This window comes from Panthera onca, chromosome B1 (assembly GCF_046562875.1).
Source record: "Panthera onca isolate mPanOnc1 chromosome B1, mPanOnc1 haplotype 2, whole genome shotgun sequence".
Lineage (NCBI taxonomy): Eukaryota > Metazoa > Chordata > Mammalia > Carnivora > Felidae > Panthera > Panthera onca.
Genome location: NC_138342.1, coordinates 204,369,814 through 204,396,134, shown reverse-complemented (window position 1 = coordinate 204,396,134; position 26,321 = coordinate 204,369,814). Strand labels below are relative to the sequence as shown.

Sequence of the window (26,321 nt, the reverse complement as noted above, 5' to 3'; positions counted from 1 at the left end):
CTGCAGAAAGGACACCTGTTAGCAGTGCGAGAGCTGGACCAAGAAGGCAGAGCAGCGCCCGGTCAGCCTCTGCGTGTGCATAGGACACGACCGTGACAGCCAGGACTGGCGCTGGGGTCCCGAATACAGTTCGGTGAGGAGGGGAGTCTGCAAATAACAAGGGCTGCGTGTGCCCACTTCTCAGGGCCACTGTGAGGATCTGCAGTGACACATGTTAAGTGCTCACCGCAGGGTCCGGCACACGGTGGGAACCGAGACAGGGTCAGTTACTTTAGAAACCACCCCTACTGAGGAAGGAACCCCACTTACTACACATCACAGCAAGCACTCACAAGAGGATTCAAAGTATCTTTCAAACAGCAGAACCAATTCATATCAGCCACTCAGTTCGGACGATAAGAATTCTGCACAGAGGGGCGCCTGGGTGGCGCAGTCGGTTGGGCGTCCGACTTCGGCTCAGGTCATGATCTCGCGGTCCGTGAGTTCGAGCCCCGCGTCGGGTTCTGTGCTCACAGCTTGGAGCCTGGAGCTGCTTCAGATCCTGTGTCTCCCTCTCTCTCTCTGCTCCTCCCCTGCTTGCAGTCTGTCTCTGTCTCTCTCTCAAAAATAAATAAACATTGGGATGCCTGGGGGGGCTCAGTCGGTTACGCGTCTGACTTTGGCTCAGGTCGTGATCTTACGGTCCGTGAGTTCGAGCCCCGCGTCAGGCTCTGGGCTGATGGCTCGGAGCCTGGAGCCTGTTTCAGATTCTGTGTCTCCCTCTCTCTCTGCCCCTCCCCTGTTCATGCTCTGTCTCTCTCTGTCCCAAAAATAAATAAACGTTAAAAAAAAATTAAAAAAAAAAAGACTTAAAGCGTCATTCAGTAAAAATGAACCTGAGGGCGGGGCGCCTGGGTGGCTCAGTCGGTTGAGCGTCCGACTTCAGCTCAGGTCACGATCTCGCGGTCCGTGAGTTTGAGCCCCGCGTCAGGCTCTGGGCTGATGGCTTAGAGCCTGGAGCCTGTTTCCGATTCTGTGTCTCCCTCTCTCTCTGCCCCTCCCCCGTTCATGCTCTGTCTCTCTCTGTCCCAAAAATAAATAAATGTTGAAAAAAAAAAATTAAAAAAAAAAAAAAAAAAAAAGAATTCCGCACAGAATGACGCACTCCCGTCTGCTCCGTTAGTTTTCTTCCCTTAACAGACACCTGTTACCGTGGCGCAAGGTGAAAAGCCCACATCAGGGCCCCACGGGACAGGTGCTGCCTGCTCCCCTCCTACCCTGCCTGCTGGGGTCCCTCGTTCATTTCCGAGATGGACAGAAGTGAGAAGAGCCAGTCTTTCCTCAGACTAGACTTCTGGGAGAAGAAACTCTGTTATCTGACCATCCACAGCTCTCAGACCAAGAAGAACTCCCTCGGTGTGGGATGCATGACCAGACAGGGAAACAACAGTCTACAAAACGCTCGTCGCTGTCCCTGGTCTGGATCTTGATTGGTTTTCAAATAACAGGTGAAGGCCCTCCTGAGTTTCATTTGGTCTTTGGCTTTTAATCCTATAACCGGGGCTGATGAGCCCCTATTCGTACACCCAAGCCCCAAACCCCAACCCCACACATAAGGCAAAGAAGGCCATGCTTCCCACCAGATGACCCAATAAAGGCAGGATAAATACCTCACCACTGGCCTTGTGGGGTCACCTACCAAGGAAGGGCTCAGTGAGGCGAGATGCCCTCAGAGCAGGAGACGTAAGCGGGACTCTGTTCAGTGACTTCCAGTCTGTCACGGAAACCCGCACCGTCCGACGCAAACGTGACAAGGAGTGGCGATTTTTCCGGGATATTCCGAGTCATGCTGCCTTAGGCTCTAGTAAAAACCAGTGAAAGTAAACTTATCAATCAGGATATTAAACTCCTGGAGTAACAATTTTCATCTAAATTCTTAACCTTAGCATCTCCGGGTGAACATTATGCAGCAGTGTGCTGGGGCCCGGGAGAGACAGACATCGAGCATGCACGGCTCTGTCCTCACCTCGCTCACTGTGCCGAAGGACAGGGCCGTGGGCCTCATCCCGTGCCGGGCAGGCCAGGCACGCACAAGAACCCACAGACCCTCTCGGATGAGCCCACCTGAATCTGGGAGAGTTCTGGAGCTGCACTGTGCCTTCAAAACCCCAGCTAAACACAGTGAGGGTGCAGAGGACAGACACAGGCTAGCACAGCTGAGGATCTGCATTTGTAAGTATCCAAAGGTCTGTTTTTTGTCATGTTTGTTTATTTTGAGAGAGAGAGAAAGCATGAACACAGGGGAGGGGCAGAGTGAGAGGGGGAATGGGGGGGGAGAGTGAGAGAGAGAGAGAGAGAGAGAGAGAGAGAGAGAGAGAGAATCCCAAGCAGGCTCTGCATTGTGTGGGGCTCGATCCCATAAACTGAACTGAAATCAAGAGTAGGATGTTTTATCAATTGAGTGACCCAGATGCCCCTAAATGTCAGCTTAAAAACAGATACTCAACTCAGCTATTGGAAAACTTTTCAGCGTGTTTGGAACAACCTGGATAAATGGTTTACTTTTTCAACTTAGAATTTTATAGTATCTAAATATTTATCAAGTATTTCTGATGAAAAGTTAGCATCCAAATTGAACATGCTGGTAAGTATAAAATGCGTATCAGATTTCAAAGACTTAGTATGGGAAAGAAAAATCTCATTCACAAATTTTTATATTGTTTACATATTGATATAATCAATATTTTAGACACACCAAATTTTGAAAATTACACCGAAATTGATTTCACCTTTTTTTAAAACTTTTTTAACATGGTTACTAGAAAAGTTTTGCATTATATTTCTGTTAAGGCAGCACCAAAGTGAAAGAATCCTCAACTCTTTTTTTAAGATGGGTTAACTCAGGGGCACCTGGGTGTTTCAGTAAGTTGAGCGCCCACCTCTGGATTTCCGCTCAGGTCATGATCTCACAGTTCGTGGGTTCTGGGTTCGAGTCCCACATGGAGCTCTGCACTGACAGAGCAGAGACCGCTTGGGATTCTCTCTCTCCCTCTTTCTCTGCCCTTCCCCCACTCTTGTGTGCACACTCTCTACCTCAAAAATAAATAAACTTCAAAAAAATTTAAAAATGAGCTAACCAAATGAATCCAGGGAGAGGGACTGCTTTACCTACAATCTTTCTTCTCTTCCTTCTTTTCTAACTCTGCCTTTTCTTCCCCTTCCCACACATAATTCTCAGTTACTTGTACTTGACAAAAGTTAGCTCATATGAGTGTCCAATATGTCAACCCTACGAAGAAGTACCTGCTTCCCCCAAAATGAATCTGTATCTAAAAATGAATCATGGGTGCCTGGGTGGCTCAGTCTGTTAAGCAGCCGACTTGAGCTCAGGTCATGATCTCATGGTTCGTGGGTTCGAGCCCCACATCAGGCTCTGTGCTGACAACTCGGAGCCTGTCTTTTGGATTCTGTGTCTCCCTCTGTCTCTGCCCCTCCCCTGCTCTTGCTCTGTCTCTCTCTAAGATAAATAAACATTAAAAAAAATTAAAAAAATAAAAATGAATCAGATTTTCTGAGGCTGGGCGACTCCTATTTCTCCTTCCACGTCCAGTGAGCACACATCCTATTCTCGGATTCCCTCCCGACTTCATTCTCTGAGCAGCATTTGTCAGTGGCGGTGTCCCTTGAAAACCCTGTGCCCACACCGTTCATTTCACAAGTACTGACTGACGACACCAGCTAGGTGCCCGGCACTCTTGTTGGCATTAGGGACACAGCAGCAGACGTGAAGTCCTTTCTCTGAGGAGGTGCTGTCTAGATTCTAGAGGGCTCTAGGAGACAATAAGTAAAATGCAACAAGCCTCCATCGTGAGCACAAAGCCAGCTGTCCTGGCATGTAGAATCACACCTTCCCACCCTGTCAAGCTGCGCCCCACCAGCTGAATTGACGTGCACAAGCCCATCTGAGTGCTAACAAATGTTCTCAGACCTGGAGACAGGGCTCAGATGAGCCTGACTGAGGCTTAGTCAAGAAGAGTCTTTTTTTTTTTTTTCTTAATATTTATTTATTTTCAGAGAGAGAGAAAGCAGGGCAGGGGCAGGGAGAGAGGGAGAGAGAGAATCTCAAGCAGGCTCTGCACTGTCAGCACAGAGCCCGACATGAGGTTCGATCCCAGAACCCATGAACTGTGAGATCATGACCTGAGCTGAAATCAGGAGTAGGATGCTTAACCGACTCGGCCAGCCAGGAGTCCCCGCATGGAGAATCTCTGTCACCACCCACCAGCTATATGGCCTTCCCAGATCACCTTCCTGCTGTGACTGGCCTCTCCATCTGGCAAACGTTCGCACTACCCCTGTCAAGGCCTTAACACGACAGATGACAAATGCTGGTGTTACTGCACCCTTGTCCCAATTTTTCAGTTGAAAAACAAAACTGGAGCTTGGCTAGGTCAGGTAGCTCGTACAAGGTCACCTCGCGAACAAACGGCAGAGGAAGACTCAAGCAAAGTACGTCAGAAACCAGGGTCCAAATCTGAAATAACAGGCTACATTTCCATGGAAATGCAATTACTCTGACTATAGCTTAACGTATCTGATGATGTGGTGGCAGGACTGGTGAGGAAGTTCTCACAAGCTAAGTAAGTTCTCTCTTATTCAGGCTTGTAAACATATGAAAAGCTTTTTAATATTATCCATGAGAAAAATATTAAAACCCAATTAAGACACCACTTTTCTAGGCTCCCGGGTGGCTCAGTCAGTTAAGTGTCGGATCCTCGGTTCACGTCACGACCTCACAGTTCATGAGTCCACGCTGACAGTGCACGGCCTGCTTGCGATTCTCCCTTTCTCCCCCACTCTCTGTTCCTTCCCTGCTCACGCTCTCGCTCTCTCGCTTTCTCTCCTTCAAAATAAATAAACTTAAAAAAAAAGATACCACTTTTCACCCATCAGGTCTAAAACTTTGCAAACACTGCACTATACCGTACTGACACGCCTCTCGTGACAGGCTGGGTCACGCACGGCCGACATGCATCCGTGCGGCCTCTTTGGGAGAGCAGTTTAGAGACAGCCATCAAATCACAGAAGTATATGCCCCCGGACTCAGTACCTCCACTTTTAGAAATGTAACCTCAGACACGTGAAATGACTCATGCTGCGTGTTGTAACAGAAAGGGACTAGAAATCACCTCCTAAAGGTCATCTACAGAGGACTGCTTTCTTAAAAGTCAACATAGCCAGGGGCGACTGGGCGGTCTAGGTGGTTAAGCATCTGACTTCGGCCCAGGTCATGATCTCACAGTTCGTGAGTTTGAGTCCTACCTTGGGATCTCTGCTGTCAGCACGGAGCCTGGAGCCTGCTTCAGATCCTCCGTCCCCCTCTCTCTCTGCCCCTCCCCTGCTTGGTCGCTTGCTCTCTTGCTCTCCAAAATAAACACTTTTTAAAAGTAAAACCTTTAAAATAAAATAAAGGCATTAACTTAAAGCTAGCTAAATTGCTTTGCAGCCCAGCTCAAAGCAACCCAAGAATGGTCTAAACTCCCACAGTGTAGTATCGCTCCGAGCCCCTCCTCTGCTACTGCATAAAACTGACAGGCAGGGATTTCGGAAAAGGCTCAGCCTCCATGTCCGTCAGGAGAGGTCCAATAAGGAGCGCCTGGGTGGCTTGGTCAGTCAAGCGTCCGACTCTCGATTTCAGCTCAGGTCATGATCCCAGGGTCCTGAGATCGAGCCCCATGTCAAACCCCGACTCTGGGCATGGAGCCTGCTTAGGATTGATTCTCCCTCCCTCCCTCCCTCTCTCTCTCTCTCTCTTCCCCTCTGCCCCGCTGATGCACTCTCTAAGAAAAAAATGCAGCCTTAAAAATGAGATTGTTTTCAGCCACTGCACCTAAACAGGAAGTGCTCCCTGAGACACACATTACTGAGGGAACAATTGAAGATGCAGAAAGATGTTTACAGTAGGAAATGTGTTTGTGTGTGTGCATAAATATTTCTCGTGGATAGCCATACAAAAAAAAGTGACGATACTTCCTGTGGGAAGGTGGGAAGAAGAGCCAACGTGGAATGTGCAGAAATCTCTCCCTATATGCATAGCAGGCTTTTAAAAATAAACATTAGACTCATCAAAGCTTGTCTCTCCTTCTTGCCGGGATGAGCACTGGGTGCTATATGCAGGGGACACTCACTGGATTCTACTCCTGAAATCATTATTGCACAATATGCTAACTTGGATGTAAGTTAAAAAAAATACATTATTAAAAAAAGAAACTCGTCTCTCCTTATTAAGTGACTGCACTGAAGAACTCGCTTTATAAACCTTAACTGTATTCTAATGCAAAACAGCCTGTGTTCAGGACAACAAAGGCCAAGGCGCAAAGAGCTGCTCAAAGTTTTTTTCTACGGTGTAAAAACTAACAGGCTTTACTCGACTCCAAGTACTGATTTTGAAGGCCTCAAATCTCAAACTTATTAAAACTTAACATTAAGCTATTGTTTTCTTTTTACACAAAACGCGGATTATAGCCGCATGACCTGATTTTCCAGAGAGGAATGCTAACACCTTCTAGAGTGAGGCCAGCACTCCTAGCCCGCACTCTGCCACCCAGCAGCCGGGAAGAGCTTGCACCAGCTTCCTAATCGGGAGACAATCCGTCCACAATCCCCAGCCCGCACCACCGACCCCAGGCCACCAACGCCCCCCCCCCCCCCCCCCCCCCCCCGCCACGATTCCCCAGTCCCTCCTGCCTGGGAATTCCCATGTTTGGAGGCAGAAGTTCTACAGTAGACTGGCCTTCAATTTTCACATTTCATTCTAAGAAGAGCTGGCTTTGGGACAAACCCTCCTGCAGGAACTAACTGTGGAGTGGGACTAACCCATCACGAGTAAACACGGCTCTGTTTTCTAGAGCAGAGTTTCCACACATCAAACCACACATACACTTGATAAAGTAACGCAACAGCCCAGTCACCTCTCACCCCTAGAAGAGGACACGGGACAAGACCCAGGTGACTCTGGGTGTGGCCGTGACTTCTGAGATGCTACATGAAAGACACAATCCATGAGAAAAATAACTGACAACCTGGACTACGTTAAAACCAAAAACTTCTAAACACAATGAAATAAAATAAAACATTTCTGCTCTGTGAAAGACATCGGCCAGAGAGGACGACAAACCACAGACTCGGAGAAAATACTGGAGAAAGACATCTCTGATAAAGGACCATTATCCAAAATACACAAAGAACTCTTCAACACCAACGGGAAGAAACAAGTAACCCAGTGAAGAAATGGGGCAGAAGACCGGACACCTCACCAAAGATGTACGGTGGACAAAGGCACGTGACAAGACGCACCACACCCCGTGTCATCAGGGAAACGCAAATTCAGACAAGGAGACGCCAGCCACACCTGTGAAGACAGCCCAAACCCAGAGCACTGAGCACGCCGAGCGCTGGCGAACGAGGACGCGGAGCGACGGAAGCTGTCTCTCTCCCGCTGTAGGTGATGCAGGGTGTCACAGCCACTCTGGAGGACAGTTTGGTGGTTTCTTACAAAACTGGACAACGTCTTACCCTACGACACAGCAATCCCACTCTTCAGTATTTAACCAAGTAAAACTTTATATCCACACAAAAACATGCACCAAGGCATTTATAGCAAAGCATCTTTATTCATAACCGCCCAAAGTTGGAAGTGACCAGCGCACCCTTCAGTAGGTAGAGATAAACAATACAAGCACACAACGAAAATCACCTAGGGCTAAGAAGAAATGTGCTCCCAAGCCACGAACAGACATGGACGAGCCTTGAACACATTTGGCTACATAAGAGAAGCCAGTGTGAAAAGGCTCCGTCCTGGAGGATTCTAACTGTATGACGTTCTGGAAAAGACAAAGCCACGGACACAACAGAAAAGATCAGCGGTTGTAAGGGAGGGATGAGTAAGTAGACCAGGGAGGTTTTCAGGGTAGTGTGCACGGTACTCTAATGGCGGATGTATTTCATGTTACATTCGTCAAAACCCATCGGACGCACCCCAGCCAGAGTGAACTCCAATGCACAGCATGGACTCCGAGATCACCAATCACGCAGGCGTCAGCGCTGGATACTGACTGTAACAAAAGGGACCGGAGAGTGGGGGAGGGCTGAGCGTGTGTGGAGACAGGGAGTATATGCCAGCTCTGTCTTTTCCACTCAATTTTGCTGGGTACCTAAAGAATAAAGTTTACTGAAATAGAAAAAAAAATACACTGTTAGCTAAGGTGACAATTCTGCAAGAAGAAAGAAAAGGGGTTTTACGATTCATTAAGAGAAATGGGAGCAGAGAACATAGCAAGGTCAGCTTAAAGTTTTCGAGTTCCTCCAGAAAGAACGATACAGCAATAATTATTTCCAGTATAAACTAATTCTGCTGCCACTTAAAGCAACATGTAAATTCTCATCGTTATGTTCAGGAGGGTTGCTGCTTAGAGCAACCGTAAAAGTTTGAAATGAAAAAAGTCAGACGGAGGGCGGGCGCTCCATGACCAGAAAGTAAATGATGCGAGAGCAGCTAACTAGGAAGCGAGCCAGGTGCTGCATGAGACCCTCTCCGGGCGGGGGCGGGCACCCGACACCAGCAGCCGCCGGCACGAGCCCCTTCAGGTCGCAGGCCAGGAAGACACAGTCCCGAGAACGTTCCCAGGTCCTCAGAAGACAGATACAGATCGTCGTGAACTTCCACAACAGCTTTAACAGCAGCAGGAGTTTCCAAACATTTAACAACAACAACAACAACAACAACAACAACAACAAATTTTAGGACTACGTCATTAAAACAAAAAAAAAAAAGCTGAATTTCTGACCTAAATTTCATGAGACAAGGAAGAGAACTATGCACTGGAAAGGGGGGGGGGGGAACACATGTGTCACACACACAGGCCCCACCTGGGATCCTTTTAATTAAAAAATTCTAAACATTCCAAGCATATCTCCGAACTCGTAAGGCCAGCGGCTTTCGATCTTCTGCATGAAGGACACCTGCCCTCTTCCTCCAGGCAGGCAAAGGTTGAAGAGAAGGAAATACCCACTTCGCCGCGACCCCGGGGCAGGCCCCCACCGCCCCCCACCGCCCAGCGCGGCGACTGCAGCCTCCACTCTGCAGGAAGGCCAGCGCGCCGGGACCGGGGTGCTCTGGGGTGTGCGCGCCCCGCGCCCTCCCGCCCGGGTGTTGCCCTGGGGTGGGGGTGGGGGTGGGCGGGCGGCGAGCACCACAGCACCGGGGCCCCCGGACGAGCCCCAGATCCGAACGGGCCGCACGGCTCTCGCTCCGCACGGCTCCGGCCTCCCGCGCGCACCGCCGCCCCCCCCCCCCGCCCCGCCTCCTCCCCTACCTGCGCGGAGGCCGCGGAGGCGGCGGCGGGCGGCGGCCCCCCTTGCAGGCCGTCCTCGTCTTCGGGGGGCTCGTCCAGCAGCACCCGGCTCCGGCTCAGCTTCCACATGCTCCGAGGCGGCTCCGCGGTGCGTGCGTCGACGCGCGCCCCTCGTCGGCCGGCCCGCAGCGCGCGGACGTTCGGGCTGCGGCTCCTGCACGACCGGGACGCGGCGAGTGGGGCAGGGCGGGGCCGGGCGGCGGGGCCCGGCCCACCCCGCGGGGACCCGTCCCTCCCCGGGCCGCCTGAGCCCCCGCCCCCACCCCGGGCCAGGCCCAGGTCCACTGGGCACCGGGCTCCCCGCACCCAACCAGGCGCCCCCAGCCCTGACCAGGCCGCTACCCGCCTACCCCCGCCGGCCTCCAACCCCTCCTTAAAGCCCCCCAACCGGAGGTCACCGCCCCCACCCCTGCCGAGGGCCCCGCCCCCGGGGGCCGGGCTCAGACCCCCAGGACCTAGCTCCCCCTCAGTCCAGCGAGGGTCCCGCCCCCTCCCCGCCCCCTCCGCAAGACCCCGCCCCTCGCAGCCTACGTCCCCCCGGAGGTCTTCACCTCGGGCGCCCCAAAACGACCAGCTTCATCCCGGGGTCATTCCTCCTGGCCCCCACTCATCTGGGGCCGCTCCCGCTTAACTCCCACCCTGGTCCGACCCCCCACCCCCACCCCGGGTTGACATTCTTACTTCGGGGACCCCTCACCACCCTGTTTCATCCCGGCTCCCCCCAGCCCTCACGGTCCCTTCTCAACCCGGGTCCTCCCTCAACCCGGGACCCCTTCACCCCGGCCCCCTCACCCCTGGCCAGACCGTCCCCCACCCCAGGCTGGCCTCCTCACCCCTCCCCGCACCCCTGATCTCGGCCCCCCTCACAGCCCGCACTCCTCACCCCTACCCCGTCTCCCACCCCGGGCCGACCCCTCACCCCGAGTTGACCCCCCCTTACCCTAGGACCCCCCACTCCGGGCCTCCCCTTCACCCCGAGCCCACCCCCTAGTCCCCGGAACCCCAACCCAGTCAGACCCCTCACCCCGGCCGTGGGGCGCGGCCAGGTCCGCCGGGCGGCGGCGCGGGGGCGGGGCCCCGGCGGCCGGCCCGCGGTCACCAAGGCAACGGCCGCCGGACGCGGGGCGGGCGCAGTGCGCATGCCCACTGCCCTCTGCCCGCCGGGCTTCCGCCCCCAAAAGGAAAGGCGGCGCGCGCGCGGCAGTGACCCCTGCGGGAGGACTCGGCCCCCGGGCGACTGCTGTCGACTTAGGAGCCCCGGGGTCACAGGTGCCCCGGGGCGCGGCCGCGCCCAGGATTCGGCACGCGCGCAGGCCCACCCGGCGGCTCAAGTGACCTGCCTGCCCCCGCACGCACCCCATTCTGGCTCCGGCAGGTGCGCGCGGCCAGGCCAGCCGGGTCTGAGAGCCAACTGAAGCAGACCGCTGTGTGCAGGCGCGGGAGGGTACAGGAGGGGGCGGCTTTAGAGGGATCCGTGGTGGGAGAGGTCCGGAAAAAGGCAGCAGAGTCAGCTAGACGTCTAGTAGCCTGGTCAGAGTCAAACAGCCCCTAGCCACTTTGGAACCCGCACGGGCCTTGGAGCGGCGCTCTGGGCCTCAGCCGACCTGCGTCAACACTGGCCCCTCGCGTTCACGAAGCCTGACTAGTCAGTGCTGCAGTTCTGGGGCAAAAGAATGTGTAAATGATTTTCAGGGTTTCCTGACTATTGACAAACAAGAGGTGTGGATGTGCCAGACAGGGTGCAGGTTACAGACAACCACCTGAAGGTACTTTTACAGGCATCTTGACCGTCTAAAAAGTAACACTTTTTCTAAGCTAAGATAGGTCACAGTCACAGTCATAAGGAGTGTGACAGAACCCGCCTGGACCCCAACCTGGAGAGTCAGAGGACCCATCTGAAGCTGAGGAGTCCTTGCCCCTCCCATAAAGTCAGAAATCGGAGAGACACTTCCCACATCTCAAAGTACAAAATGACTTTTATTTCCTGTCTCTGGAAAGAGTCAAACAATAAAATATACTCAACTCCATTGCAATCACAGAAGTGCAAATTGAGATGTCCAGCTGTCAACGAGCTAGAGAGTATTATAAGCCTGAAACTAACAACACTATGTTAATTATACTGGAATTAAAATTAAAAACTTAATTAAAAAGATACCCACCCATCAAAGTGGGTGTAACAAACATTTATAAAGACATATGTAGTGTTGGGAACAGTGTAGGGAAACCCTCATGGGCTGCTGGCAGCAGTGACAGTACAAAATTTTAGAAGGCAAGTTTGATCTATTTGCTAATAGCTCTCAAAAGTTTAATGGGGCACCTAGGTGGCTCAGTTGGTTAAGCACTGCCTCTTGGTCTCAGCTCAGGTCTTGATCTCAAGGTCATGAGTTCAAGCACTGTGTTGGGCTCCACACTGGGTGTGGAGCCTAAGTAAAAAATAAATTAAATAAATAAATAAATAAATAAATAAATAAATAAATAAATAAATAAAATATTAATATGCATACCCTCCTACCCAGCAAAGTAACTTGTATAGAGAAACTTTTTACTCTATATACTTCTATATTGCTTGTGTTTTCACACTAAATATACATTCATATATTCCTTGAATAATTTACAAATATATTTCATAAAAGGAATCCAGAACCGTAAACACGATCTTAAGCTTTGTAACTTTACTACTCTAAAAATAATAATATAATCAAGGGCATCTTTTGGCTCTTTCAGAAGTGATTCGCAGCATTCTTTTAAATGAAAAGAGGGTCTGAATCTGTCTTTGGGGAAGGTCTGCAGGAGCCCTGAGAACAGACCCACTGGAGACAGGCATGCTGGCCCCTGTGGGGTTAGTGGTTAGGGTAGGGTCAGGGTTAGTGGCTAGGGTCAGGATCAGGGTTACGGTGATGGTTAGTGGTTAGGGTCAGGGTCAGGGTTAGGATTAGGGTTGGGGTTAGGGTCAGGGTCAGGTTTGGGGTAAGGGTTGGGGTCAGGGTTGGGGTAAGGGTCAGGGCCAGGGTTATGGTTGGGTTTGGGGTCAGGGTCAGGGTTGGGATAAGAATTAGGGTTTAGGGTTAGGATTAGGGTCAGGGTCATGGTTAACATTAGGGTCAGTGTTGGGGTAAGGGTCAGGGTTGTGTAAGGGTTAGTGTTTGGGTTGAGGTGAGGTTTAATGTTAGGGTTAGGGGTAGGGATGGGGTAAGAGTTAGTTTTAATGTTAGGGTTGGGGTAAGGGTTAGGGTTAGTGTTGAAGGGTCCCAGTTGCTGAGCAGCATAAGCCAAATTTTAAATAGCAGCCAGCTACCTGGAAAGCAAGACCATCTGGTAACCCACAAATCCTCACATACTCCATAAGTCTCGAGGATCATGAGGTAAATAGTCACACACAGACTCGCACCTACCCACACCCACCCCGAAAGATCTCTAGGCCCACCACACGCAAATATTTCAATCATGTAACACAACAGACCACTACAGATTAACCAGTAGGTATTAAATTTAGGAACTCTTGCTTCCTTGACCAAATAAGAATGTTAAAATTTTACACACACACACACACACACACACGCTTCTTCAAACCAGGTCCAACCAGCTCGGCCTTTGGACTGGAAAGGCTGAAGAATGCAATATGCATAGACAATGTGGCAATGCTTACGGTATGAACTGTGAACACACTGTCAGTCTATACCCCAGGTCCCATGGGGTCCTGTCAAAATAAACACACTCCAAGCACAAACACTGATAAAAGTCAAACACCACAAAGCAGAGGTTACAAAACAAAGCCAGGATCCAAACACAGTCCTTTCAAGGACGCTACAAACAAAGCGTGGAAAACCAAGTCGGAACACTTCAACAAATAACCCAGATCCTTATATTCATGCAAGAGGGGTCTGTGCTCAGACCAGGGGCTTCCTTTCGGCGCCAGAGCCACATTTCTCTGCTTTGCAAATCTTCACTCTAAGTGAAGCCGTAACCCCCTGCGAATCCAGGACAGTCTGGAAAAGAAGGCCAGACTTGCTAACTAAAAAATGCTAAATTCCAGTTTATTTTAAACAGCATTCGTGTCATTTCTAGGAGAGCACGGCAGGGAAGGACATCTAGGACCGGAGGAGGTGAAACGCAGCAGCCCCAGCATGAGCCTGATGCAGGCGGGAACAGAGAGAAGCCTGTTTGGGGCTTCAGGGTTCTGGAATTCTTTTTTTTATATACTTTTTAAAAAGTTTTATTTATCTATTTTTGAGAGAGATGGAGACAGTGTGAGCAAGGGAGGAGTAGAGAGAGAGTGAGAGAGAGAGAGAGAGAGAGAATCCCCAAGCAGGCTCCATATTGTCAGCACAGAGCCCAATGTGGGGCTCAAACCCACAAAACCAAGAGATCATGACCTGAGCCAAACCGAGAGTCTGACGCCTAACGGACTGAGCCCCCCAGGTGCCCCTGGCCTCTGGGAATCTGAGAAGCACTCGCCACGTGCTCTAGGCCTCTGACCTGCCATCACTTAGTCACTCATTTAGGATTTTTATAAAATTAACTCGTGCAATTAAACTTCACACGTGGTGCACTGCACACGATTCGGTGTCACAAAGACAACCTTACACATAACAATTTGTTTCTGTGTCCAGAAAGACATGGTTAAAAAACCTTCCATGAGCCCCACCGCCCTTAGGAGGAAGCTACTTTAGCCTGAATTGCCCTTGCTGGCTCCTAGAGCCCCTGAAAATTCACTAGTGGAGAAACACTTTTTACTTATTAAAGGTCGAGTCTGCCATTTCTGCCTGAAGGCTCAACTTAGTGAGATTTTACCCTGGCAAAATTAATTTCAAATGAAAGTACGGCCTATGGTACCACATAGAACTTTCTAGCAAAATTACTTGAAAACTAAAGCAACTGCCTCAGGAGAGCGTGCATGCCTCCCCCCACCTCCCGACTTGGAGACCACAGTTCCCAGGGAGGTGAGCTGCGTTTCCTGTCTGGGACTCACTCCTCACACGGCCTGGGAGCCACAGAGGCAGTGTCCAACGGCCTGAGCTCCAGATCCTTCACTGTGGGTACAGAGCCACACAACGTTCTATACCCATCACACCTTCTCCGGAGCTTCTCAGGTACCCCTCACACGTGTGCATTCCTAGCATAGTGCCAAGAACAAACTGTGGGCCAAATAAATATTCACGAATCGATCCACTCATTCTCAGCTCAGCAGCACACATAGAAATAATGCTGGAAACTGCAGCTACTATTTACTGAGTGCTTACTGCACACAAGGCGTGCGGTTGTATTTTATACACATTATCTCATTTAATGGAAGGAACACAGCATTTGAAGCCCATTGACCTGGATTAGAAATCTAGCTCTACTTAGAAAAAACAAGACCTGAGAGAGTTTCACCAAAATGCATGCTCGTCATGCGTGGGGAGTAAGCCTGGGGGCAGAGTGAGGAAACTCCACTTTGGTTTATATAGTTATAGAAGTTGTTACCATAGATTTGTATATGTCACACACCATGTATGGGCCTCGTGTGTTATTTATCTGCTATGAATAATGTATGCAAAGTGTTCAAAAAGTATTTGCTCTTTTGATTTTTTAAGAAATCTACTTTGTGAGGGGGGCCTGGGTAGCTCAGTCGGTTAAGCGTCTGACCTCGGCTCAGGTCATGATCTCACAGTTCGTTAGTTCAAGCCCCACATCAGGCTCTGTGCTGACAGCTCAGAGCCTGGAGCCCTTCGGATTCTGTGTCTCCCCTCTCTCTGCCCCTCCTCTGCTCGTGCTCTCTCTCTCTCTCAAATATAAATAAGCATTTAAAAAATTTAAAAAATGGGGTGCCTGGGTGGCTCAGTCGGTTGGGCGTCCGACTTCGGCTCAGGTCACGATCTCGCGGTCCGTGAGTTCGAGCCCCGCGTCGGGCTCTGGGCTGATGGCTCAGAGCCTGGAGCCTGCTTCCGATTCTGTGTCTCCCTCTCTCTCTGCCCCTCCCCCGTTCATGCTCTTTCTCTCTCTGTCTCAAAAATAAATAAAACATTAAAAAAATTTTTTTTTAAATTTAAAAAATAAAAAAAGAAATCTACTTTGTGAACTATAAACAGTTCACACATTGCAACAGACAGGGAATTTACAACAAACTCAAATAATTGATTTGTTCTAATTTATTTCCTATTTTTCACATAAAAAAAACCCTACGATAACCTCAGCGACTGCATCCAAACACATACATAATGATACATAAAGACTCACATTCCTGCAATTAAACCAAATGTATACCATATATATTATGAATAGTCATGTACATATTCATGTGAAATGTGTTTTCTGTTCTGGTACTGTTCTGTTTTTCAGATTAAAAAATCCCTTGGCAAATGCCATTTCATCCTTTGCACTACAACTCGCTGTGGGGTAGGAATGGGAACGCCTCACAGGAAAGAAACCGAGGAGGAAAGAGGAATCTGGAAGGCTTGCTGACGCATAGAGATGCGACGTGCATTTGCTGTGAGGCTTTGGGAGAGTTACTTACCCTCTCTGAGCCTTGGATTTCCATCTGTAGCCTGAGCATGATTCCTCTACCTCCCACTCGCTTGTAAAGCCCCCAGGAACACAGTTTCTGGGTCTCAGGTGCGGGCTCTGGGTCAACACAAATGGCAAAACACCTGCTTCTGTGACCTGAGTCAGAACTCGGTCACTTAACAAGCCCTGTGTGAGGCGACAGAAATGCTACCCTTGACCAAACTCCAGGGAGGCTCCTCCAGGGCCCTGACCCTCACTCTCCGACCTTTAGTGCCGGCCCTGTGGGGCCTGTGTCGCCCAGTCTCAGGGAGCCCCCAGCTCTGTGTCTGATTAGGCTCCTCACCGCCCCCCAGGTGAGTCCGATCGCCTGGCCCGCCTTCAGCATGAAACCTGTCTGGAAGAACCCCCAGCCCCTGATGCTTCCTCGTAGTGGTGTCCCTCCACGCCCCACCTGCTCTGGGGTGCACACCCCACCCACTGGGCCCCACCCACTGGTCGCCAGATGGAGCCCCTTTCCACCGTTAGCCCTCATGTCAGAATAACCTTTCTTAAACAGAGGTGCCAAGGGTGGGGACACAGCCTTTATTAGAACAGCATTCACCCCTCACACCCTGAAACTAAGTGTGAAGGCACAGAAACAGTGAGCCCCACCCTGCCTCCGAGCCCCTCCCTGCAGGCTGGTCCCTGACTGAGGGCCACCTTGGAGGGTCAGCCAACCACCCAGTGCCCCTCCACCGTCACCAGACCCAAGGCCAGCACCTTTTAGTCCCCACTTCTCCCGAGGGGGTGGTAAGAGTGCAATCATCCAAGACAGTGGCAAGAAGGCCACGAAGCACCCTCACCCTCCACCCATCCTTCATTTTTAAAGCAGTTTGTATCTGATGTCTCGTCTGAGTCATTCCTGTGTCTTAGTTAACAAGGGCGGTATTTATTCCTTTTTAAATTACAGTCATTTTAAAAGGCTTTCTATATTTAAATAGTTATATCTATACGTTTTTGAAATATGGAAAAAGAAACTCATAAATATGCATTTTTCAATGTTTATTTGTTTTGAGGAGGGGTGTGGAGAAAGGAGAGAGACAGAGAGAGAAACCCAGGCAGGCTCTAAGCAGTCAGCACAGACCCTAGCAGGGCTTGAGCTCATGAACTGTGAGATCGTGACCTGAGCTGAAACCAAGAGTCGGATGTTTAACTGACAGAGCCCCCACAGGGCTCCCTAAACATGCATTTTTAAAGAACCTGTTATCAGGGACAGGAGAGCAGAGGCCAGCCCAAGCGGCTGACCCAGGGACGGCTTCCCCAGCTGCTCCTCTGTGACGTTGAGTCACGTCACCTCTCTGTGCCTGGCCCGCCCTCACAGGTAAGTAAGGCCTGAGCAGTGACAGGTGTGATATCATGTGGTACCTCGGGGACCTTCAAGTCGTGCCTGGGGCGCAGTTAGTGCAGAGAACCTGCAGACTGTCTCCCTGAAGGCCCGCAGCCAAGCCCAGAGGAGGATGACCCAGAGATGGAGCTGGGACGGCCTTGGCCACGGGCCATCCCCCGTGGACCCCCGACCCCCGTCCCCGCGGACTCCCATCCCTACGGACCCCTGTCCCCACAGACTGTCCCCGCGGCCTGTCCCCGTGGACCCCGCGCCCTGGACCCCATGCATGCCCCCTGTCCCCGCGGACCCCCCTCCCCACAGACCCCTGTCCCCACGGACCCCTGTCCCCGCGGATCCCCGTCCCCATGGACCCCCGTCCCCTGACCCCCGTCTCCACAGATCCCCGTCCCCACGGACCCCTGTCCCCACGGACCCCGTCCCCTGACCCCTGTCCCCACGGATCGCCGTCCCCGCGGACCCCTGCCACTGGGCCACTGGAACCCCGGGGAAGCTGCTTCTGCATCAGGGGCCCTGGGGTTGCTCCAGCAGAAAGGCTGCAGGGGGTGGGAGGGCTGGGGGGATGACACCTGGAGGACGGAGAGCGTTCCACTGTCGCTACCAGGGCAGTAACGCCTGCTCCTGAGCCAGTACACAGATGCTGGCCAGGCTGCCTAGGGGGAAGGGGTTAGAGTTGCGGCTGGCCAGTTCCCTGGGGGTCTCAGGGTCTCGGGGGGTTGTAGGGGAGGAAGCCCCCCCCACCCGTGCCCTCCTGGGTTCCAGGGTCCCCCCCTCCGCCCTCCTGGGTTCCAGAGCTGGACCCAAGAAACAAACACAACAGGAGATCATGTGTGTGAGTTCCTGAACGGGGAACACTGCTGTTCTGAGGCCCCTGCCCCTTCTCCCGGGCAGAGTAATGACTGCAGGGGATGTGGGCCATGGGAGGGGCATTTGGGAGGTGTGGCCATGTGTAACAGTGTGGGGTGGGGCCTGTGACAAGCGTCCATCCTCCCAGTGGGCAGACTCCAGGGACGGGATTGGTACCAAGAGCTTCCTTGGGGGTGGGGGGGGGGGCCAGAGGGGGGCCGGGGGGTCTGTGTGCAGGCAGATGGGGAGCATTCACAGAAAGCCCCTCCAGGCACCTGCTGGTTCTCCATCGTCCTCTGCTCAAAGTAATCAATAGACTCAAGCGTCAACTTTGGGGTGCTGTGTCCTGAAATCCTTCAGTTAACTTTCCGTAAGGACTCCCCTGGGGGCAGGGCTGGGGGAGTGTCCGGTCTTGGGGCAACTGGGTGCCCGGCTCACTGGCAGGGTGTCAGCACACAGGGCCGGCTGCCCATTTCGACTCACACACGCACACACATCACATACATGCACGGGTGCATGTGCGCGCGCACACGCACACACACACACACACACACACACACACACTGGAAGTGCAGGAAACCCGCCCGTCTACACTGTGCTCACGAGGCCCTATGCAGGAGAACCAGGTAGACCCGATGGTCTCCAGCAAAGAACTTGAGGGAATAATTAGCTTTCGTTGACCCTTGAGTAAATCCCAACTCACCATCGGATCTGTCACTTTTTAAAGATGTTAAATGTAAAAAAAAATTTTTTTAAAGAAGAAAAACACCAGGACAGTAATTACAGCCTTCGACAGAGGACTGCTGACTCCCCCCTCCCCCCTGTGCAAACTCCAAACCCAGAGGAGTGAAGCACTGACCGGGTGGCGGGGGGAGGTCAGCTCAGAAAGCCCTGGGCCCACAGTCCCAGGAAGGGAGGTGTTCGCGGTGGGGGACACTCACGGCCCACACCCCCCCCCACCGAGCCTGGACCATGTCATGATGCCACACTCTCCTTTTCCTTCCCCTCTTTGCCTTCTCTTCTTTGGTTTGTTCTTCTTTTTATAACTGTACTATTTGTTCATTTATTTATGGGGGGAGGGGCAGAGAGAGAGAGAGAGAGAGAGAGAGAGAGAGAGAGAGACTCTCAAGCAGGCTCTGCCTGTCAGCACAGAGCCCGACGTGGGGCTCGATCCAACAAACCATGAGATCCTGACCTGAACGGAAACCAGGAGTCAGTCGCTAAATGGACTGAGCCACCAGGTGCCCCTAAACTGTATTTTTAAAAGTCTTCTTACACAATTTGCCTGTTCCTTCTCATTCAATTTAACAGCAATATATTTGCTATACTCATGTGCAAATATTCAATACTTTTAAAAAAATATGTATCTTTTCTGCTTACAAGAATAACACACGTTCACAATTGGTAAATAGTGAAAAGCACAGAGTAACGAGACTTTTGCAATTATCCAATCTGCAATAGCTCAGCAATCATGCCCAGCGACTCGGCACTTGAAATGCACGACCAACAGGGCGCTGCGGTTTTAAACCATAATGCCACCCCCCCCCCCCCCAGGCCCTACCTGCTCCGATCCCTCCCCCGTGGCCCCTGTACCTGCACAGACCCCCACCTCAGGGCCCCCTGGGTCCAGGGGTTCCCAGCCCCCTTCCCACCCCCAACAGGCGGACTTGAGCTGGGCCCTTGTGTGTCCTTCCTTCTTCCAGAGCCAGGAGCTCCTGTCGATTACCTTCTGCCCACATCGGGCGGCACGTGGGCCCCTTGGCCAAGGCCATGCAGACCCCTTCCAGGAGGGGGCTCCTTACTCAGGAGCATCTTACTAGTGGGTGACTGACCCTACCTCAGCAGCCCTCCCTCCCTGCCTCCCCTCTCCGTCTCTCCCTGTCTCTCCCTCCTTGTCTCTCCCTCTATCTCTTCCTCCCTGTCTCTCTCCCTGTCTCTCTCCCTGTTCTCCTTCCCTGTCTCTCCCTCTGTCTTTCTCCCTGTGTCTCTCCCTCCCTGTCTCTTCCTCTGTTTCTCTCTCCCTGTCTCTCCCTGTCTCTTCCTCTGTCTCTCCCTCCCTGTCACTCCCTATGTCTTTCCCTCCCTGTCTCTCCCTCCCTGTCTGTCTCCCTGTCTCTTGGTTCTGCATGTATTTGCCCGGTGGATTTTGTAGTTAATTCAGTCCTGAGGTTAAACCACATCAAGGTCCACCTGAAGGGAAGGACAGGCCAGTTATAGGGGCATCTTCAGAGCAGACACGTCCCTAGCGCTGACCCCGCTAGATAGATGAGCCCGTAATTCCACATGATGAGTGCAGCGAAAACCACGATTTCAAATGGGTGCCCGCTGGGTGCCCACAGATTTTAAAATAGGCAGGAATTACGGTGAAAGTTGGTTAAGTGTCCAACTCTCCATTTCCGCGCAGGTCATGATCTCACGGTTTATGGGTTTGAGCCCTACATCGGGCTCTGTGCTGTGTCAGCTTGGAGTTCGCTTGGGATTCTCCCTCCCGATGTCTCTCTCTCAGCCCCTCCCCCCTCTCTGCCCTCCCCCACTCTCTCTCTCTCTCTCTCAAAATAAATAAATTTTAAAAAATAAAAATAAAAAAAAACGAATGCGGCACCTGGGTGGCTCAGATGGTTAAGTGTCCAACTTCCGCTCAGGTCATGATCTCACGGCTCGTGGGTTCAAGCCCTGTGTTGGGCTCTGTGCTGACAGCTCAGAGCCTGAAGCCTGCTTTGGATTCTGGGTCTCCCTCTCTTTCTGCCCCTCCCCTACTCATGCTCTCTCTCTCTCTCTCTCTCTCTCTCTCTCTCTCAAAAATCGACATTAAAAAAAATTAGAAAAAAGTAAATAAAAAACATAATTTCTTATTATTCTTCTTCTGTGACAGGAGCCATGGCCCAAGAAGGAGGAAAACCAGAAGTCATTTTTGTCACGACCGTTTACTGACCGCGGTTGGCAGAAGATCCGTGTCTCAAAGTACAACCAGGGCTTTACAACATAGACATGTTAGCAAGAGTTCTTGATTTTCACATGAGGAAAGGAAGTGAAAAACAATATTTGACCTCTCAGAGGCCCAGTTTACCTACCTATTGCGGTAAAAGAGAAACATCTGGGTGTGGCACGGAAGTCCCCATTTGAAAATAAACACAGCTTTCGCCGGGGCACCAGACAGCGGTGGACTGTTAGCCCTTAATACATTCATCTTTGCTGTGTTCTTGTTCTAGAAAGACTACTGGGCCTGATTGCCTTCCCTAAATCTCTGTTCTTGTCTCTAAACGAGCTATTTCTCAGAGCTTGGAAACAGGCTTCGCGTCTGAGAGGCTTGTGTCCCGGAGGGTCTAGGACAAGGACTCTGTCCAGCCAGAGGGGACCCCGGCCCTGGATCTTGTTCCCAGGCAGGATTTCCATCTGAACACAAAATGACTTCCTCTCTCTAACCACCCCCCCCCCCCCCCCGCATCCCCCCTACGGTTATTTGTCTGGGGAATCCAGGCATCAAAGACTTTGGTAATAATTACATTTCCTTCAATGGAGACAGGATCTCACCCTTCCGGACTGAAACCCTCTGATGGGCGAGCTGGTCTGAGGTCCCTGATGGCCCTGCACTCCCCTCCTCACTCCTGCCAGCTGCCACCCACCTCCTTGGGGGCACCTGCCCGCCTGTGTGTCTCCCTCGTTATCTGTCACATTGAGTCGAGTGACCCCATCACACAGCGAGTTCTGAGCCTTCAGAAAACACACTTGTAGCCTCAGAGTGAGTAAAAAAAAATCCATGGTCAAATTTTGGGGAGGTTTTCAAATTACCATTTGAATGGCTAATTTGGTGTGAAAACATTACTATTTTTCATTCAGAAATGCTTTGGCTTACCCATAAACAAGACACCTCTCTAGAAGGACACAGAATGTGGACCCTCAGACAGCACTGAAGTGCAAAGCTCTGGAGATTAAGGTTTGCTTGGACCAACCCCCCCCCCCCCCCCCCCCACCTCCACCACCGCTCAGCAAAAACTCCTGGAATGCCTTCCCTGCAGAGCACAGGAAAGAGGGCTGTTTGGTCTGTAAGGCGATTGGGGTTACTTTATAAACCTGTGGGTGAATTTCTCATTCATAAAGGCAGTGTTTGGGATGCGGCGAACTCCAAACAGGCCTGATTTTCATTTTCCCTCCAGCACCGTCATGGTCACATGCACGTCCTTTTGCGGATTCGAGGCCCCCTGGCCACAAAGTTTACCTCATGGGGCTGGCAGGGAACCATGGAAGAGAACAGGATGTAGAACTGCGCAGCCCTTGGGGGCTGGGGAGAATCTCCCCCGCCCCCAGTTAGCCCTGGGGGGCCAGTCCATCCCCCACCGTCACCGTAGGCAGAAAGAGTTGGGGGGATCCCCGGAAAAAGATAGATACAGCTTTCCTAACACAACAAAAGTCATTTCAGGCCCCTGGACATCTTGTGAAAGTCTAAGAACAAACAGCCACCATGAGGCCAGGAGACACCTAAGCGTATTCAGAAGGGCCAACTGGCCTCTCACATAGCTTGCTGATCTCTGCAGGATTTAGATCTAACCCCCTCTGAGTAGTCAGATCCCCCACCAGCAGCGGCTCTTGACTTTGACCTGGACGCAGTCACCTTAGAATGACTTCTGCCCCAGTTCGGCGCTGAACTCCCCATTGAGCAAGCCTCTCTGTGGGTATGTGTGCCCCTTGGCTTATAGCTTCCCCAGGTCTGTTGTTGGGGGGATGCTGCTTCTGGAAAGATCCCCGGGTTCCCCTTACTGGTTGCAAGTAAAACCCCCCTTTTCCTATTCTCTTTGGCTGGATATCCACCAAGAGGAGAACCCAGTTTTGGATGACATCATCAGCTGGGGGCCAAGCCCATCCTCTGAGGTCATGAGCCCTGAGGGCCCAGACCATTCTTAGAGGTCACCCAGCCCTGTCCTCAGAGGTCACCAGCCCTGGGGGTCCAGCCCATCCTCCAAGGTGACCAGCTCAGGGGACCCAGCCCATCCTCAGAGGTCACCAGCCCTGAGGGCCCAGCCCTGTCCTCAGAGGTCACCAGCCCTGGGGGCCCAGCCTGTCCTCAGAGGTCACCAGCCCTGGGGGCCCAGCCTGTCCTCAGAGGTCACCAGTCCTGGGGGCCCAGCCTGTCCTCAGAGGTCACTAGCCTTGGGGGCCCAGCCCATCCTCAGAGGTCACCAGCCCTGGGGGACCAGCCCTATCCTCTGAGGTCACCAGCCCTGGGGGCCCAGCCTGTCCTCAGAGGTCACCAGCCCTGGGGGCCCAGTCCTGTCTTCAGAGGTCACAGCCCAGAGGCCTAGCCCATCTTTCAAGGTCATCAGCCCTGGGGGCCCAGCCCTGTCCTCAGAGGTCACCAGCCCTGGGGGCCCAGCCCTGTCTTCAGAGGTCACAGCCCAGAGGCCTAGCCCATCTTTCAAGGTCATCAGCCCTGGGGGCCCAGCCCTGTCCTCGGAGGTCACCAGCCCTGGGGGCCCAGCCTGTCCTCAGAGGTCACCAGCTCTGGGGGCCCAGCCCTGTCCTCAGAGGTCACCAGCCCTGGGGGCCCAGCCCTGTCCTCAGAGGTCACCAGCCCTGGGGGCCCAGCCTGTCCTCAGAGGTCACCAGCCCTGGGGGCCCAGCTTGTCCTCAGAGGTCACCAGCCCTGGGGGCCCAGCCTGTCCTCAGAGGTCACCAGCCCTGGGGGCTCAGCCTATCCACAGAGGTCACCAGCCCTGGGCGCCCAGTCCTGTCCTCAGAGGTCACAGCCCAGAGGCCTACCCCATCTTTCAAGGTCACCAGCCCTGGGGGTCCAGCCCTGTCCTCGGAGGTCACCAGCCCTGGGGACCCAGCCTGTCCTCAGAGGTCACCAGCCCTGGGGGCCCAGCCTGTCCTCAGAGGTCACCAGCCCTGGGGGCCCAGCCCTGTCCTCAGAGGTCACCAGCCCTGGGGACCCAGCTTGTCCTCAGAGGTCACCAGCCCTGGGGGCCCAGCCTGTCCTCAGAGGTCACCAGCCCTGGGGGCCCAGCCTGTCCTCAGAGGTCACCAGCCCTGGGGGCCCAGCCTGTCCTCAGAGGTCACCAGCCCTGGGGGCCCAGCCTGTCCACAGAGGTCACCAGCCCTGGGCGCCCAGTCCTGTCCTCAGAGGTCACAGCCCAGAGGCCTACCCCATCTTTCAAGGTCACCAGCCCTGGGGGTCCAGCCCTGTCCTCGGAGGTCACCAGCTCTGCGGGCCCAGCCTGCTGAAGCCAGACGTGTCTCTAGGAAGTCAGACCTCTGTCTCTAGCAACCCATCCAGGAAGCCCAACAATCATGCTGGGACAGCTGTCCCAACAGCCAGAACTTGATCAGTAACTGACAGCTTCCCCGATTTTGTCCCCGCTTCCCTCTTAGGACCAACCACAGAAAGCCAAACACGTTCCCCAAACCAGTTCTGAGGACGACGCTCCAGGCCTGCCCAGGCCCGACTTCACGGCGCCCACAGCCTCCGTCAGGACACGGACCTTCCTCCCCCTCCCCCCGGTGGAGACCCCGCTCCTGTGCCTGCCCGTGACCTTCTGCCAGAGGCAGGTGAGCCGGCTGACGGCCCTGGGACAGCAGGCTCTGAGTCAGCAGCCCCTGCTGGTCCTCCCGCGGTGCGTCCCGGCTGTTTCCACACCAGTTAGTGGACCTTCTGCACTCAGAGGGAGGGGTCACACATGAGGCCATCCCAGGACATGGAGGCAGGTGTCTGTCACCTTGCTGGTGGCAGGTGCGTCCCGCTGCCTCACGGGTACCACAGGCCGCCCGGGGCAGCAAGAGCGGTCCTGCTCAGTGCCACGGCTGGCTGTAAGCTGGAGTGTCCCCAGAAAGCCACTGTGGGGAACTGCTGGCAGCTTAGATGGCTCTGGTGGTGGCTGGGAGGGGACAGGAAGCCTCAAGGATGAGAGAAAAAAACCGTTGTCTGGAAACTCCCCACCAAAACCTAACAACACATTTTTTTTCAACTTTACAACTTTATTAAAAATAAATTTATCACTAGGTCGCAACTACACAAATTAAAGTTGATGAGGATTAAGGGGAACAGAATTTGGGTTTAAGGCCTGGTCCAGTGAGGTCTCAGGATCTTTTCCTGAGAGGAAGCACATCTGAGGTCGGGAAAACACGGAACAGAGCCCCCGGCTGCTCCTCCCGACCTCAGTCTTCCGCTCTCCCACAGGACGTGTGGACGGCCAGGCGCTGTGAGTGTGCAAGCCGTCCCTATACAATGTGTGGATGCCCTGGGTGCTGTGAGTGTGTGAGCGCTGTGAGTGTGCAAGCCGTCCCCAGTGGAGTCACATCCTGGGCTCCCACCTCCACGAGTGAGGTGCCACGTACAAGGTCCCGTGTCAGGTTTTCCTTCAAAGTCCGTGCCCCACTGATTGCCCGTGGGCTCCTGCACCCCCACACTCCTGTGACCCCTCTCTTTCTGCCAGGCCCCGGCCCGCCGGCATCTTCCAGTGCCGTGGCCACCATTGCGTGGGAGGACCGTACCCAGCGGTGGTTCTCTCTGTTGCTAACTCACGCTGCCCACTGCAGACGATTCTTCCATTCTACCATTTCTTCCACCCACCTCCCCCACACCCGACACACTCCACGAATGCCCCCCTCTCTCCTTGAGCCCCGCCCCTGACCAATGACCTTGACATCTCCTCTGGGAAGGCCACACACACCTATTTTCAATCCTATCTTCTACCCGGTTCTCCTTTTCTCTAATTTCACTGGACTGTGACTTGTTCTGTAGGCGATTTGGGGCACAGAGGACCTTCTGAGAAGATCCCTTCCTCACTCAGGAAGGGAGGGAGGTTGACGGGAGCACTGCACACTTCCTCTTGAACACAGGGTTTTCTCCCTCCTCTCCTGCAATCTGCTTCTTCTCACAGCACACAGGCATCACAATGTCCGACGCCCCGTGGATCTCACTCATCTCAAAAATCTGTCCCTTTGGTCCCCATCATTTTACCCTACCTGGACTGGCAGACTGTTCAGCTGGTATTAAGTGCCCGGCTTATATTACATGCTATGCTAAAGGCCTGGAATAAATCTGTGAACAGGGACAGAAAAACATCTAAGATTTCCTACGGCAACTCCAGAGTCTCTAGGTAATGGCTCTGCACGCACGCTCAAGTCTGGGACTCTGAGAAGTGCAGATACTCTCCTTAGTCTCGATACTTTGGGACTCAATTTTTATCTTATTTCATTTTTTAAATGTTTATTTATTTTTG

General features: G+C 52.8%; 1 protein-coding gene and 1 long non-coding RNA gene across 3 annotated transcripts in view; one reads left to right on the top strand and one right to left on the bottom strand.

Annotated features, from left to right (window-relative positions):
- Nucleotides 1–10,509, bottom strand: part of TDRP (testis development related protein) — a 41,118-nt gene extending 30,609 nt beyond the window's left edge. The window contains exons 1-2 of one of the 2 annotated variants that reach the window (XM_078445201.2): nucleotides 10,417–10,509; nucleotides 9,354–9,546 (exon numbers count right to left, since the gene is read on the bottom strand). In XM_078445201.2, coding sequence (XP_078301327.1) covers nucleotides 9,354–9,461 — 108 coding nt within the window. In that variant the 5' untranslated portion in view covers nucleotides 9,462–9,546; nucleotides 10,417–10,509. Of the gene's footprint in view, nucleotides 1–9,353; nucleotides 9,699–10,416 lie in introns of those variants that run through there. The other variant, XM_078445202.2, reaches the window with a different exon arrangement.
- Nucleotides 10,510–18,323: 7,814 nt separating this feature from the next.
- On the top strand, nucleotides 18,324–24,799 carry LOC132677399 (uncharacterized). The gene is made up of 5 exons (XR_009609291.3): nucleotides 18,324–18,475; nucleotides 20,978–21,844; nucleotides 21,943–22,039; nucleotides 22,523–22,775; nucleotides 24,472–24,799. It is a non-coding gene; the product is annotated as an uncharacterized LOC132677399 (long non-coding RNA).
- The last annotated feature ends 1,522 nt before the right edge of the window (nucleotides 24,800–26,321 follow it).